This window comes from Sceloporus occidentalis, unplaced genomic scaffold, assembly GCF_023333645.1.
Source record: "Sceloporus occidentalis isolate IW3139 unplaced genomic scaffold, rSceOcc1.0.p SCAF_59, whole genome shotgun sequence".
NCBI classification, from domain to species: Eukaryota; Metazoa; Chordata; class Lepidosauria; order Squamata; family Phrynosomatidae; genus Sceloporus; species Sceloporus occidentalis.
Window position 1 is genome coordinate 3,524,946 of NW_028317039.1, and position 16,397 is coordinate 3,541,342.

The following is a 16,397-nucleotide window of genomic DNA, read 5'->3' on the forward strand; positions in this document are numbered from 1 at the left end:
TCAAACTGTTTTACTGTCATTTAGCCCAAAACCAAGGGGCATGTTGTCAATGCTTTAAACCTTTTTTTACTTTTATATCAGCAGTGGACACAATAAGCCAACACAGACCAGATGCCATTGTTCCGGCAGGTTAGAGTCTTCTAGATAATTTGTTTGCTTTGGTACGGTACCACTTTGTACCAACTGTATTAAAAGGAAGCTGCATCCAGTGCCGCTGTTCAAAATAAACTTCACTTTCCGTTAAAATATTAAAAAAATACTTTACAAAGTCAGCTCTAAAAACAATTCCCCAGTAGAATCCAAGTTTACAGAGCCTGTCCTCGAACACTGATTTGCACAGCGTTGAGAACTTGGACATATATGAACAGCCTTGATGCCACTGAATTATGGTCCAAGAATCTGCTGCAGAGAGCACATCCAGACAGGAGCATTTCTTTTGTATTTGCTATGTTTGGTGAAGAATTTAGTGGATTTTTTCATGCTGGATTTGGTAATAGCAAGCCTGCAATGAAACAAATAAGTAAAATAAGTAATCTGGTCATTATATAAAAAGTAATCAATTATATGTCTAAGATGAAGAAACCGTTGACTTGTCCTCGATTTACAAAGGCTTATCATCCTTAAGGTCTAAATAGTGTCCAGGATGATGATTTTCTCCTTTGGACATTTGAAGCTCTACAATAAAATTTTACCAGCTTTCCTGTGCGAAAGATCATTCCACCATCTTCAACATCTTAACAGGAAGGAGTGTATTTGAAGGCTCCACATTTTTTAGCCTCTGTGATATTGCAAATGCATTTGAATCCTCGATAAATACCTTCAGAGTAGTAAACATAATCCCCAATTCCCCGTGTTGCAGGTATGGATCCATCAGGTCTTCAATCAAATGTACTTCAGAACCCAGATTCCGTATTCTGCATAAAAGCGAAAACTGATTTATATTTGTTTTCAATCTCTGGGGTCTGAGATGCATGCTAAAAAAGAGCAGTGTGCACACGAAGTAGCAGAGTATCACCAACCTGGCTCGAAGTACAACATAAAGAAACACAGGGAACAGGTCGTCCATGGACCAAAGATATTCTTCTTTCAGTGCTCCTTGAACTTCCTGTGTTATTTCTTCAAATGTTTGCTGGATAACTTTTAGTTTGTCTGATGGGGTGAATGTTGTGCTAAGGAACAAAAACAGTAGAGACTCATCCAAAGATCACACCATCAAACGAGGTGATAGAGCGTGTTCCTTTCTGAAAACATTAGCGTTAATCATCAGTGGCATCATTGGCTCAAATGAGCATATTAACAGGCAGTACATGAAAGCTTCCACGTGGAGAAGTTAGTGAGGTGGATTGTAGAATGAAATAATAATGAGATATCTGTAAACTGAAAAATATACTAAACTTAACTAATTATTTCACATGCACAGATATCACATATAAGACACCAAGATTTTAAAAGACATGCATGTGCAGAATTTATATTTGTTATATGATGTTGCCTTGATGGGGTGAAAATAAAACCTAGTCATGTGTCCATGAAAACAAGGGGCACATGATAAAATTATTTAATGGTAAGTCTACTCAGTTTTCCTAAAATGTTTCACCACTGTGAATCCCTGCAGGAGGCAAACATTTAGTAGGGAATCACTAAATTTATGCAAATATGTGAAGGATTAGTTCTTTGAATTCAAGAGGACAGATAAATCCGTATTATCTGTGTGCATGAGACTATGGCGTATGCAAACAGCTATACATCTGTAGTGATTCATCTGGTTTGGGATAACAGTGGGTCTTCGACACTTTGTTACCACTTCAGTATTCCTACATGCATAATACCTAATCTGCTGGAGACACTCCACTGCTGAGGCAAAGCAGGAATCTTTTGTGCTTGACAATACCTATAGAGAAAAGCAGTATCAGATCAATATTTTAGATTTTGACACAATTCTATATAAAATAAGGACAGTAAGGGTTTAGAGAAGGGCTACAAAAATGATTAAAGGAATGGGACCTTTCAGCTATGATGAAAGGCTGTCCAAACGATGGATGTTTTCTCTAGAGAAATGATGGATTTGTAGGTATTCGATAAACCTTTCCAAGTATGTTCAAGGTCAATATACAGAGTTCTCTTTTTAGATCGTACCTTCCAGACAACACGTAGGAATCCCTTAAGACTGGAAGAGTCTTAAACATAGAGACGGCTTTACTGCTAGGACGGTTACATTTTGGAATAGACTGCCATGTGTAGTTGTTTTGGCCAATTCAATCAACATACTCAAAAAAAGGTTCCAATGTTTTCTAAATATGATATGCATACACAGGGTTATCATGAGTAAAATAGATAATGTTTTGTTGATCCAGGGTGAGTTTGACTGCCTTGGAGTCTAATATGGGTTTGTGGAAAACAAAAATTCAGTAAAAACTGAATTACCCAGCAATGCATTTCACTGTCCAGCTACAGGGAAAACATTCCTATACTATTATCTACGTAAATAAAAAATGGCTTACCTTATGACTTTTACCAAGGAAACTATTGGTTGTTGGCCAAAATTTGCTGAATATAAAAAAGGAGATTAAAATGAGTTATACCAATATATATATATTTATTCATCATCAAAGAGGTTAGTTACATTTTCTGCCAAACTATCATTTATTTCTTTTTTGAACAAACCTGTAAACAAGAGGCAGATAGTGGCCAATGTGAATTAAGAAAAAATCCCATGGATTTGGGTTGCATTATGCAAGTGAAAGCAGATTTTATTATTATGAATGCAACCAGTGTACAAACATTTACATTTTTTATATTTTCCTTAACCTACATGTATTGTCTTCTAAAATAACTTGTTTATGCACATTAGAGGAGTGCAACCAAAGTTAAAACAATTATTATATAAGGGATTATGCCCCTTTAAATCTCTCATTTAACATTCCTAGAGGAAGAATAGTTTTTCTATGTCACTTCCAGTTATAGATGCTTACATTTTTTTCTGAATTTTCTTTTTAATGTTTTTATTTAGCAAAATGAATAAAAATCACACAGATACGTATTTCCAAATTATATTGGCATTCTAGAAGTTTTTTTCACAACCAAGAAACTACCTACAACTACGTGTGCTTTTATAAATATCGTTTGCTGCTGGATACATTATCCAGTTGTATTTTGTTGTGTAAGCGGGATATGTATGTGTTAAACTGAAACCAAAGATCAGACAACAACTGACACAGAGCTAGAGTTGTGTGTCCCTTATTGCACTTACTCTTGCACCCCTAAGAAGGAGAGAAGTGCAGTGTCAGGCTGCTTGTTCAAACGCAGAATGCACTCCCAGTATGCATCTTCTTCCTTCTCATGCTCCAGGGCATAGAGCATGAACAGGGGAGGGTACAGTCTAGGTAACAGGACTGGCAGCAATAGTCCAGGGCTGGTAACAACATACCTGAAGAAGACAGTTTTGACAGGCTATCTTTACATTCCAAGAGGCCTAAAAAACTATATATCAAACTAGAGTGTAGGAAAGAGTTAACAGCATCTCTAAAAGCTCATAGTCCAAGGTCAATGTTCTCAACATAGGGTTCTATGTGGCCATTCTTGATTGGAAACACAATTTTATTACATTGGTCACATTTAAATTTTGATTGACATGATAGCTAGCCCCCAACAATTCTTTAACCCCTTAATGACAAAGCCCGTACATACCACATTGTCATACCACATTGCATTGTTTATACCATGTCTCCTAAGATTTCACTAAATGACTAGCAGTCACTGGATTTCCTAGATAAAAACATATCCTACCGGATTAATGTGTAGCGTGGATTTGGGAGGGTGAAAACAAATCAAAACATTATCTGACTATGTGATATACAATACGCACTAAACTCTGAATATCTGAAATGTTAAAATGCTGCTATATTGTACAGTCTGCTGTATATTGCTTGAAATTATAAACGCCTAAAAATATTATTGACTTTCGTTTAGAACTAAAAACATCCTGCCTATTAAAACACAATGAGGAATTTCATGTCCAGTTACCCTGGTTCCGGAGACTCCGGTGCAGAGTCCGTTTTCCCATTGTAAATATGACACTTGTCTGGTGATTCCTTGGTAGGTACAGAAGGATGGATCAAACTGCCCTCCTCGGGAAGGTCAGGAAACAGAAACCTGGAGAAGGTAAGAGTTTTGTACTAGACAGCATGATATGACTACCTGTGAGCAACATTGCTAAGACCGCCAAAGAATGTACTCATTGTACAGTGTAAGACACTGAAAACATAACCTTATCTGACATTCAATTACAATCTAGGACACGGAAAGGCACATGTTCGTTTCTAAAATAAAATACATTTATTTACATTGCAGGGACCTCTGGCACCAGATCAAAATGAGGTACAACAGAGGATATTGATTTGTGTATCTATTTTCCTCAAAATAAATGTAATGTTCCCTGGTTAGCTATGGTTTTGTGACCTTGAGGGTTTACTTGTAGGAGACAGCTCTGCAAGTGAATGTGGGGAATGTTATTGGTAATGAACAATAGACCCTCTCACCTCACCAGCTGGAAGATACGTTTCAGATAAGACTTGATCTCTCCCACTGCCTCCTGTAAAAGCCTTCTGTTTGCTCCAACGCCGACATAGGTCATTCTATACACTGCAACCAGGGTCTCCACAAGCCTCCCTAGTTGATGCATTGGTGTTTCACAGGCCTAAGAAAAGAAACAAAGGCCAGGACAACCAAAACCATGACAACACTGCTTTATTTGACTTGACATTTAAGATATTTTTGTATAACAAATCAAGCTTAATCTGGGCAGTATTTTCCACAACCCTATTTGCACAGATCATACACATATACCGTTTGGGGAAGGCCTTTTCCTATACCAGCTTGACTGTGCCCCAGTGCAATGCAAAGCCCATAAAGACATGGTTGGATGAGTTTTATGTGGAATAACTTGACTGGCCCACATGGAGCCCTGACCTCAACCCCATCAAACACCTTCGGGATGAACTGGAATGGAGACTGCGAACCAGGCCTTCTCGACCTACATCATGGCCTGACCTCTCAAATGCTCTACTGGATTATGGGCAAAAATTCCCACCGAAACACTCCAAAATCTTTTGGAATGCCTTCCCAGAAGAGTGGTAGCTGTTATAACTGCAAAGGGGGGACCAACTTCATATGCATCTGATCAGTACTATGAGTGTGTGTTCATTCATTCATTGTATAATTGTTTATAAACGCAGTAGAAGCAAATTACGTTTATGAGATACATCTTGATCTTCTCATATTTCTCCATGGTGAAGGGGCCTACAAGTTGTGGTATCAGCTCCAAACTCTCCAGTGTCTGTGTGTGTGAGCGGCTCAGTGGCTCTGGGCTGTAACAACGGGAGGAGAAAAATTACAAAGAATCAGCAATGGATCAATGAATCACCATTATTTTAGGTCATAAAATACGCATGTTATAAAGTAATTTCTGTTCATATAGACCTCTGTTTCACTACTCTCTTGGGATGGGTCATATCCAGCACTAAAGCCGCGAGCATTAGGACACAGGTCTGTATGAACAGACCTCGCCCTTCCACCACAGAACTCAGAAAGGCAAGAGATGGGGAGAGATAGATAGAATGTATATTATTTATAGATGGGGAGAGGTAAAATTGGGTAATGACAAAGGTGAGAGATGGACACAAAGGTGAGAGATGGACACAAAGGTGAGAGATGGACACAAAGGTGAGAGATGGACACAAAGGTGAGAGATGGATAAAAAGGGGAGAGATAATGAGAAAAGAGGAGAGATAACAGGGGAGAAATTATGAGAATAGAGCAAGTGTTTTGATGTTAGGGCAAGTACAGCTGTGTGAAAAAGAAAGTACACCCTCTTTGCATATCAGGCAATAACAACAATCATCTGTTCCTTAGCAGATCTAAAAAATAGGTAATAACACTGAACAACACATGACATATTACACTGTGGCATGACTTATTTAACAAAAATTAAACTAAAATGGAGAATCCATGTATGAACATCTAAGTACACCTTATGATGTGCTTTCTTTTTCACATGACTGTATATCTAAAGGCAATCAAGAGTGTGGATACAGTCTGTGCTGGGGCCAAGTACTGTGCCTGTAATCTGGGTGCTGGGACTCTCTCTAAATACCACTTGGTGTTTGGGCACCCATTTTGTAACTTTCTACATTGCTCCATTTTTTTTTCTAAAGAAATACAATTGACACACTTGAGTAGAGCAGTGAATATCTTAACTGCACTGTATGTTGTACACTTAATTGCAGAGCAACACACAAAAAAGAAAAAACATAAAACAATAGCAAAACAGAGATTTACACAGGAATAGTATAGTATATATATAGTATAGTATATGTATAGCTCAAACTGCCGCATATACTTTGTCATCCTCCACCCTTAAATACAGACCTGTCCTGTTTTTGTCTTCTGTTTGTTGTAAGTGCCACAGCTATGTTATCCCAGGCCTTCAGAACATCCCCTTGCCCTGGAGTCTCACATCCAAGCTGCCTCCAACACTCCTCAAAAATGGCTTTCCACTTCTCATCCGCTGGTACAGAAAGACGTCCTAGCTTCCTAAGAAGATAGATTATTAGATCCCTACTGATGTAACTGGCTGAAATGGATGAGGCACAATAATCTACTCCATGTTAATAAATACAAATAAACACATGGCTAACAAGTTAGACTCACAAGGTTTTAGCTCCCTCCTTTTCTCCATCATATACAGTTGGCTTCAAGTAGGTGCCACTGACTTTGATTCCAGATCCCCACTCGCCAATGAAAACACCTTCAATGCAGTCTCCGTTTGACATAGTCAGCATCCCCTGGTAAAAGGAACCGATAAAAACAAACTCACCAAAAGTGCTGGGGGGGACAAGCCTGTGAACAGCTGTACAGCTAAATTTTCCTACCTTCCCATTTAATGTCCAGTCATCTGAGAATTCGCCTTCATAAACAGTGTCATCTTCAGAAAGCAAAACACCAGTTCCCTATGTACATGAAGTAATAAATGTTGATATATTAATATAGCAATGCACAAGGGACTGCAAAGTAAACACGTCACTTGAAAAAATATTGACAAACTGACAGTGGTAAAACAAGGAAATAAATATCTTCAGAGTATTAATTGTTTACATTTAGGTAGAAAAAATTATGTATGCTCAATAAATGTACCGTAATGCCCACTGACTCACCATCATTTTGTTGAGGTTGAAGGCTCCTTCATAGTATAGGCCAAACTGGGTTACTACCAATCCACTACGATGACGAAGGTCATCTTGCCACATCCCCATGAACTTCTCACCCCTGTCAAGACAAAATCAATAATAAAAAACAAAATTGACGATGTTATCTACAAAAAGCTGCACCTTGAACCTTCAGGCCCCCAATCTTCCAACTTCCATTAAAAATATTTGTTTGAGACAATTGTGCATCTGTGTAGCTGCCTTACATTTTAAATCTGCATATGGATGTATGGATGGCAATTATTTAATATAGTCTGATTTCTCTGCTTGCATGCATTACAGACAAAAGATTATTCGATTAATGAATGAAACAAATTAATATTCAGTATATGAAATTATAGATGGTTACCTGGTTATATCATCAAATACTCCATAACCTGTCTTCTTATCCATCACCCACTGACCAATGAACATACTGGGTGAAAAGGAGGTCAGTTTGCCTCTTCGTAGGAGCCCGTGCCCGTGCCGCATGTTGTCTAGGAAGGAGCCTTCATACACCTCTCCGTTAGCATACCTGAGCCCAAAAAAAATAAAAAAAATAAATAAAAAAAAAATATATATATATATATATATATATATATATATATATATATATATATGTCTGAGTTATTCACTGACAATCAAACATTACAAATGAGAAAAGCAAAGAAAAAAAAAGAAAAACATCAAAAAGGTTATCAAGGCAATGAACAGAAAATCAAAAGAAAGTAAAGTGTATAACTAAATTAAGTTTGTCTATGAAGCCTTAAAGATGAAATTCAATATTGTAATTACACTAGATATCAGGTAGAGCCACTTTGAGCAAGATCTTAGTAAAGTCAATTCTCTCAATTCTACATTAAATGGCCATATAGTGTGATGGAATCCCCAATATTTATGCCTTAGATAGGTGTTTTTTGCGCATGGTATTCACTAGACATGCGCTGAATTCTTGCTTTGTTTTATGGACAATAATTTACCAGTAGGTGCCATGGCCACACATTTTGCCTTCCTTCCACTGTCCCACATAACGATCGTTGTTTTTGAAAGTTTTGTTGGGGATTATATACTCTCCATACCTGTAAATAGAAACAGTGTGTGAATGTGTTTCACTCTACAAAGTGTACATGGTATTATGAAAATGTAATGTTTCTTACCCATCCTCCAGGCCATTCCGAAAATTACCCGTATATATTCTTCCATCTGGCCAGCTCAGTACCCCTCTGCATAAAAGGGGAAAAAAGGGAGTTAGTGATAAATAAACACTGGCTATACCAAACAAGCACATAAATATATATTATCTCATCATATATCTATTCTTTATATAGTGTTAAATTGGTGTTACGTTGCCCTGACTTACTTGCCATGCGGCTTCCCTGATAGCCATCGACCTTCATAAGTAGCATCCCTCAGTCGTTGGTCCTTATAAAATTTGTACTTTGCACTCCGTGACATTGGGGGCTCCTGTCTGTGAATAGGAGGAAGCTGTTCTGTCACGCATTTCAGGGCCTGGTCCACTGCCTGGCTAATTGCTCGAAGCCACTTGTTCTGCAATAAACACACACAAATACCAAAACCTAGTTACACAGTGACTACTCTGTTATGGCATACAATCCATATCACTTAACTGGTCCCAAAGGAGATAAATAATGTTGCTAATTTACTCGCTCTGAGAACAAAGGTCCAGTAAATGATATAACAAACTTTTGGGCCCAAAGCCCAAAGATTGTCTAAGCTGTGACTCCAAACATGTTTATGTCAGTAGCACAAAAGACAGAAAATGCAGTAGGTACACTCTCTGTCTCTTTAGCTGGAATACTTTATATTAATAATTAATAATTAATAATCCTGGCAATTAAAATTGCTTCAAATAAAATGTTAAGATTGCCAGACACCTGTGCTGAAGTGGTAGAGTTGTTAGTCTTACCTTTTCTTGGGAGGTTGATGCAGTAAGAGTTAACTGTTCTTCTGGGGTTGTGATCTTCAAGCCATTGCTTTAAAATGCACAGATAAAATGCACATTATTACTTTACCAAACTACTTATGGACAATACGCTTTATTTTGGGAACGGCTGCCTCTTTATCATACATTGAACAATCCAATAGTTATAGGTCACTGCATTTTTACCACATCTTTCTTCCAGCACTTTTAGTTTTAATAATCTTATTTCATATTAATACATTATGAAAAAAGGAACAAAACAAAGAAATGTTTTTTTGAGAAGTATACTCACAAGCCAATGACTTCTTCTGAAAGAGGTTCCACCCAGACTGTAGAGAGGGGGAAAATATGGTGTGTAGAGAACTGTGCAGCGAGAGTAAAAAAGTTCCATTAACAAATTATAATACAAGCTTACTGTGATTGTCAATAGCTAAATGGGTTGAGCCTGCTAGGATGCTTGGGCTGTGAAAGCGAAAGCAAACAATAGAAGTACAAGAAATTACTAGCCAAATTATAGTACCCTAAAAAAAAAACCTAAGTATACAGAAATGGTCTATTTCGGAGACCCAAAATGTGCAGAAGGACGCAAATGTAGATTTTTGCATTGCAATATCCCTAACTAAATTTGAGAGTACATTAAATACTAGGGATGCACCGAAAAGAAAAGTCTGGACCGAAACCGAAAATTCAGGATTCACTTGGCCGATGCCAAAAATGAATCTTAAAAAAATTCCACACTTTTATTAAAAGTAACACACCAAAATTGGACAAAAAATGTAATAACAATATTTGATTGCTAACAGCTATCACACTCCTATAATGCCCAGGTTCCAGCATGTACTGGTTGCCTGGGCATGATAGGAGGAGTGTGTTAGCTATCATATATATTTAATATAGCAATCACACTCCTTTCATGCACAAGCAGCCAATACATGCTGAAACCTGGCTAGCTGCCCCCTTGTGTATTGATGCTGACAGCAGTATGGGGTCTGCACATCACTTACAGTTTCACTGTGCCATGCCCCCCCACATGCATGTTATCACACACACTCATTCATTTATTTACTCATTCACATTCACAGATACTAATGATTCAGATACTCATTTATTCACAGTTATGTGCCAACCTTAGAGGGCTCATAATGATTACCTTCATGTACCAAAATAACAGCACTACACAAAACGATCTCTAAGAATATATTGCCTTCACTTGTAAAAAAATAAATAATTTTAATTATTTTAAATCATAAATATAGGCGAATGTACCCCCTACTCTTTACTCTTTTTGCTGGCTGCATGGACATGCAGGGCTAGTGGAATAAGGATCTCACCTGGGCATGAACCAGTGCGTCATTAAAAAGGATGAACCAGTTGACAGAGAACCGACTGGCATTTTGCAAAGTGAGGCCTCGGTTGCTGCTCTCACAGATCAGCCGCCTATCCGACTTACGCAGGGAATCCTACCACATCATGGAAGAAAATGCAAGTACTTGTAAGTCATGGGAAAAATTAGAGGAAAGATCAAAACATCATAGTATGCTGAAGTTCTCTAGCGCAAACAATTTGCATGTTACCTACAGAAAACGCCTTGTGAACACGAGGGGGTATATCTTGGGTAATGCTGTCATATGCTGATATTGTAAGTAGCAGTACTAAAGTGGCTATTAACCAGACTACCTTTATATTTATAATTCACATGACTGGAAATTGTTACCCAAATATGGTTCCAAAATATAAAATGGTTTCAATTTAGCAATTTGTTGGGTTTTTTGTTTAAAAAAAAAAAAAAAGATAGGACAGTTGCCTAAAGAATGCTATTGGCATTGATATTTAATTATTGTTTATGTGAGTAAATACCGATTTCTTATTTACCAAGACTGCACTATTATAAGTGAATGATAAAGTCTAAGACTATGTTGTTCCAGAGTATACCTTACCTACATAGCAGAGTTGTAGAATAGTAAAAAATACATTTGTGAGAAAAAATAGTGGTGTTTTAAAAGCTTTAATAAGATCAAGCCCAAGGAGTAACAGTTCCCATCTACAGTGCCCTCCACTAATATTGGCACCTTATGAATATGAACAAAGAAGGCTGTGGAAAATTGTCTAATCCTTTGATCTTTTCTTGGAAAAAAAAAACTTCCTTTTCACAGGGGTATAAATTTTCGGTAGCAAAAGGTTGTTGAGCTTCACAAGTGGCTATAAAAAATTAGCGAAAGCATTGAAAATGCCCATTTTCACCACTGGGACAATAATTAAGAAGTTCCAGTCAACTGGAAATGTTATGTCTCAACCTGGAAGAGGACATGTGTCTATATTGTCTCAACGCACTGTAAAGAGGACCGTTTGAGTGGCCAAAAAATCTCCAGCTGGATCACAGTGCGAGAATTGCAGACGTTAGCTGTGCCTTGGGGTAAGAAAGTCTCCGCAACCGCACAAAGTATTGACTTAATGGGTGCCAATAATTGTATCACACATATATAACATTTTTTTGGATACATTTTTTTGTGTTTGCAATTGTTTGATATTCATGAGGGCAGATTATTTTGTGTATTTAAAAAAAAAAGGTCAAAGGGTTTAAACAATAAAGAGAATGTTTACCGCCTTCTTTGCTCATATTTACCATGGGTGCTAATATTAGAGCCCTACAAAGTTTGAGAATTGCTGTGGTACAAAATTAGCATAAGAAACTAAACATTTTAACCATGTGATCTTTTCAAGTCTTACGTCTTTAATAAATACAATTTTAAACATAAAGGCATCACAAAGTGCACACCGTCATTTTTCCAGGAAAGGTCTTCCAGAAGCTCAGAGTGCATTCTGCCTCCTTCTTCTTCCGGCTCAGGAGTACTGCCAGGGACTCGTAGTTAGAACTGCAGTCCTGCAGCTTTTTGTATTCTATGGAAGACTAGCAGGTAAAGGACATTAAGCATCACAAATACATTGTGTGATATTTTTTGAATTAATGTTTATATAAACTGACCACTTCAAAGCACATGCCCAGTTTGAGTAGCAGTCGGGCATACTCATGCAGTCTGCTCAGCGGGGAGAAGAATATTGAGTTGAGTGTCTCCAGCAATGGGATGTTTTCCCCTTTCATTTCACAGAAACTCTGCAATAGTTCATGGTTCTTGCCGAGGAAGTCCCTGGAAGGAAAATCACTAAGTTTCTCTGTATAATTATTTTACATTAGGTTGTTATACATATAGCCTTCTATCAAGAATTATCATACACAATAAAACATCAGACATCATTTATTTAAATTATTGTTGAGCATTCATACACACTAACCATTACAAGAATACCGGAATGCTTGTCCCAGCATTCAGATGTATCAATCATCAAAGTATCACATTTATACAGAATTATTTCTAAAACGAACACTCCTCATGCAATTTTGTATTATATATTAAAATTCTGTTTTACAGTGTTTGTCAGGAAAGCTACTAGTGTTTTTAGCCATTCCAGTTGCTCTAGTAAATGGTACTTACATTGCTGTTTTAGAAAGAAGAGAAAATCCTCCCATAACTATGAAATTGGAGAGAGAGGTAAAATACCTGCAGGAAATGGAGAACATAAGTGTTAAATTCTACCACAAACTCTTTCCTTGTCACAGTCAACAAAAAAACATTCCAGAAGGCCAATAAAAAAGCGCCTCATCTTCATTATGCCCAATGGCACAGATGAAATGATGACCCTTAAGACACAATACTTGTACATCACACCATGAGTATTTAGAACCGGAGGTGACTTACTCTGTATAACAGTCAAGGAACAGATTTGAATGCTCTAGAATGGAGAGGCTGCGAGCATCCTTGACTCCACAAAGGAAGTTACTGAGAGAAGCCCCATGCTGACCGATTAGATAGCACAGCTTGCTGAACTTTGTAGCAACATCCTGTAACAGTTGCAGAGTGCTCATAGAGCCCAGATTGTCTTAAAGAGACAGAAAAAAATCATACTGAATAGCTGTTGGGGTTGGTGGCACATGTATGAAAATACATATTACTGAAAAAAATTAGAATTAATTAAAAAGTATGGTAATATCACAGTACTAGATAATCCATATAATACATTAAAATATCATTAAATAGAAACACCTGTCGATATCTCTCAAATTCATCCTTTGCTCTTCTCTGTTTGTAGTATAAAGTGTGTTATGTTGTTGTCCATTTGCATATTGCCAATTTTAATCTTGCAGTTAGTTTTAACTATATTTTTGTAATAACGCTACAGAATCTACTGGAGCTCTATAAATAGGATGTTATGATATTTGTCAGCTTGCGAGCAGGGCTCTCTCCACCTAATGTATTGGTTTGTCTTAGTCTGTCAATTCAAGTCTTGTCATACCCCTTGAATATATGTATTGTATTAACTGCTGCGTAAACTGTTGGCGCTATATAAATAAAAGATAATAATAATAATATATAACAGCCAATCAGTGGCAGGGAAACCCTCCTACTGAAGTCAATGTTAGACCCCCACATAGCATTTGAGCCATCAATGGGCCTGACGGGTGGTAAGCATATCATGTGTCAGAAGATGTACATTAAAGTGCATTTGATGGCTTGTCCGTCCGTTTAAAAGGATTTGATAGCAGATAAGAACAAATCTGCTCATCTTGTCCACCCACACACACACAGACAGACTTACCTCTAATATAATAATATATATATATATATATATATAATGTTTTAAAAACAAGTTGGTGCACATATTGTTAATTTAAGCCATACTTTTTAAACGAGGTCCACATTTAGTTCTGCTTACCCAGTCCCAAGAGAGGTCGGAGTAACTGAGACTTAACATCACTCAGATTGCAGTAGAAGTGCCGCTCTGTAGCTGCCAGCTCATGCAGGTTTCCAATATATCCCATTAAGTTCTGGTCTACCAGTGCTAAACAGCTGCCTGCCCCAGTGGAAATGCTGCAGACATATCCCAGCTAGACAAGTAGCACAAAATACTGTTTTATGCGTTGGTTTAATAGAAAGATCCCCTAAAGCACATAACTAACTAGCCTATAAGTCTCTTCTTTCCTGCTAATGAGTACATTTGCTTACAACTCAAGTAATACTATACAAAGAGCATACCAATAATCTACTTTTAGTCTTACAAAAAGTTTGTGATTTGTACATATCTATTACGTTACACTGTGCTGTCCAAAATAATAATATAGTGAACATTGCATGAAATAAAAGATAAATAGTGACCAGTTCATGAGATTACAAAGTAAATGCGTGTTTGGGTAGCAGTGAGTGTTGAGGTTTATATACAATTAAAACACACTTTGCTATGAGATGCAATATACTGACTAACAAGATTATTTGAATAGATGTTTAAAGATCGCTCAAAGCCTCTAAATGGGTGAGGCTGGAAATTCTAATGATAGGGAGACGCACAAGAAATAATGGGGTCTATCCACTAGGGAGAGCTGGCTGGACAGTTTCAACTCCCTTACTTAATTATTCATTGCAAAGGGCCAACACTCAAGTTAGAAGGGCTGAGCTGGCCCTGTGTAATGCATAATTCAATGAAACGAGAAGACTTTTTTGCAATATCATTGATTTAACTATATATATTTTGTACAGGGCCAGCCGAGGTCTTGTGTAGGACTTGGGGTGGGATTTTTTCTAATTTACACTCACTGGACACTTTATTTGGTACACCTTGTTAGTACCAGGTTGGACCCCCGTTTGCCTTCAGAACTGCTTTCATTCTTCGTGGCATACTTTCTACAAGGTGCTGGAAACATTCCTCAGAGATTTTGGTCCATATGGATTTGATGGCATCACATATCTGACCTCTGATATCAACAAGGACTTTTTGTCCACACAACTGCCGCTCACTGGATATTTTCTCTTTTTCGGACCATTCTCTGTAAACCCTAGAGATGGTTGTGCATGAAAATCCCAGTAGATCAGCAGTTTCTGAAATACTCAGACCAGCCCGTCTGGCATCAACAACCATGCCACGTTCAAAGTCACTTAAATCCCATTTCTTCCCCATTCTGATCCTCGGTTTGAACTTCAGCAAGTTGTTTTGACCACGCCTGGCCAGTGATTGTATAGTGAAGTCAAGGAGTTAAAACCACAACTCTCCTGTCAACTTTCTGTAGTGAATAGATCCCATTAAGTCAAAGATTGTGAGAGAAGGCAAAATAGTGGTCTGATATAATCTGGGAAAATGGACCTGAGCCTATTAGGCCAATGTTTGCTTACCTTACTACATTCTGTCAGAAGTCCTAGGCTCGGGCTTACATTAGGCCCAGAGGGATCATCAGCTGTGTGAGGTCCACTATAATACACAGCAGGCTGGAAGTCCTCTTTCCTATGCACAAGGAAAAGTGAGTGTTCTTGACCCGCAGCTATATTCCACACTCCATCATCTTTGCACACCTACAGTGTAGGAGTGTGAAAAGATATTTAAGGGACCGGATACATCATGTATTAAAAAAATACAACAGCAGCAACATATTTTACAACCATTAAATGAACCATTAATATTGATGACAAATTAGGCAGGGCACAGTATTGTGCGAGGTGTGCAGTGTGTTTTAGTTGTTCAAATACTGTTCCTGAATTGGGTTTAAGACAACTGCACATTTATGTTACCAGGAAAACCCCTATTTTTTAGACAACGCAAAACAAAAAAACATTAATATTGGTGATAAAATGAGGACTGTGCATGTGAACACGCTGTGCAGTGCGCTTTAGTTCTTAAAATACCGTTCTTGGGTTGGGTTTAAGACAGCTGCACATTTACTCTACCAGCAAAACCTCTAGTTTTTGGACAACGCAAAACAATTAATTAATAATTAAACATCTATGACAAATTAGGCAGTGTAGGTCTGGCAACTGTTAACATTTGATCAGTAGGGAAAATGCAGAGCCTGGAACTGCTTTTATAGAGCTTTATTATCTAACTCTAGTTATATTTATCAGTTTGTGTTGGCATCAGTTTGTTCAATAGACCAAGTTTTGAAAATATCCTTATACAAAAGAAATTGGCTTATGTTCGAAAACAGTAATGCAAAATCTGTTTTCTACAAAAACATAGTTACCCGTTTAATTATTTTACATCCCTACAAACTAGAGCACTTGTTAGCCCCAGAAAAGTAACTATTTCATTAATTAGCATAAATGGGTGGGTCTTGACTTAATCAAGAAAGATATGTTAATTAGGAAAAAATAATCATGCAGATCCTAAGAACATAT

General features: G+C 37.5%; 1 protein-coding gene across 1 annotated transcript in view; it reads right to left on the reverse strand.

Moving 5' to 3' along the window:
• Positions 1-463: 463 nt before the first annotated feature.
• The window catches only part of LOC149287560 (alsin-like), a 31,021-nt gene continuing 15,087 nt past the window's right edge, over positions 464-16,397 (reverse strand). The window contains exons 8-33 of the mRNA XM_089492761.1: positions 15,402-15,578; positions 13,954-14,125; positions 12,939-13,119; positions 12,675-12,740; positions 12,167-12,329; positions 11,960-12,091; positions 10,515-10,643; positions 9,476-9,546; positions 9,169-9,235; positions 8,602-8,789; positions 8,399-8,464; positions 8,222-8,320; positions 7,612-7,776; positions 7,212-7,323; positions 6,930-7,007; positions 6,709-6,842; positions 6,427-6,591; positions 5,249-5,366; positions 4,539-4,696; positions 4,024-4,152; positions 3,251-3,427; positions 2,502-2,547; positions 1,830-1,891; positions 1,020-1,169; positions 818-914; positions 464-502 (exon numbers count right to left, since the gene is read on the reverse strand). Coding sequence (XP_089348887.1) covers positions 464-502; positions 818-914; positions 1,020-1,169; positions 1,830-1,891; positions 2,502-2,547; positions 3,251-3,427; positions 4,024-4,152; positions 4,539-4,696; positions 5,249-5,366; positions 6,427-6,591; positions 6,709-6,842; positions 6,930-7,007; positions 7,212-7,323; positions 7,612-7,776; positions 8,222-8,320; positions 8,399-8,464; positions 8,602-8,789; positions 9,169-9,235; positions 9,476-9,546; positions 10,515-10,643; positions 11,960-12,091; positions 12,167-12,329; positions 12,675-12,740; positions 12,939-13,119; positions 13,954-14,125; positions 15,402-15,578 — 3,141 coding nt within the window. The remainder of the gene's footprint in view (positions 503-817; positions 915-1,019; positions 1,170-1,829; positions 1,892-2,501; positions 2,548-3,250; positions 3,428-4,023; positions 4,153-4,538; positions 4,697-5,248; positions 5,367-6,426; positions 6,592-6,708; positions 6,843-6,929; positions 7,008-7,211; positions 7,324-7,611; positions 7,777-8,221; positions 8,321-8,398; positions 8,465-8,601; positions 8,790-9,168; positions 9,236-9,475; positions 9,547-10,514; positions 10,644-11,959; positions 12,092-12,166; positions 12,330-12,674; positions 12,741-12,938; positions 13,120-13,953; positions 14,126-15,401; positions 15,579-16,397) is intronic.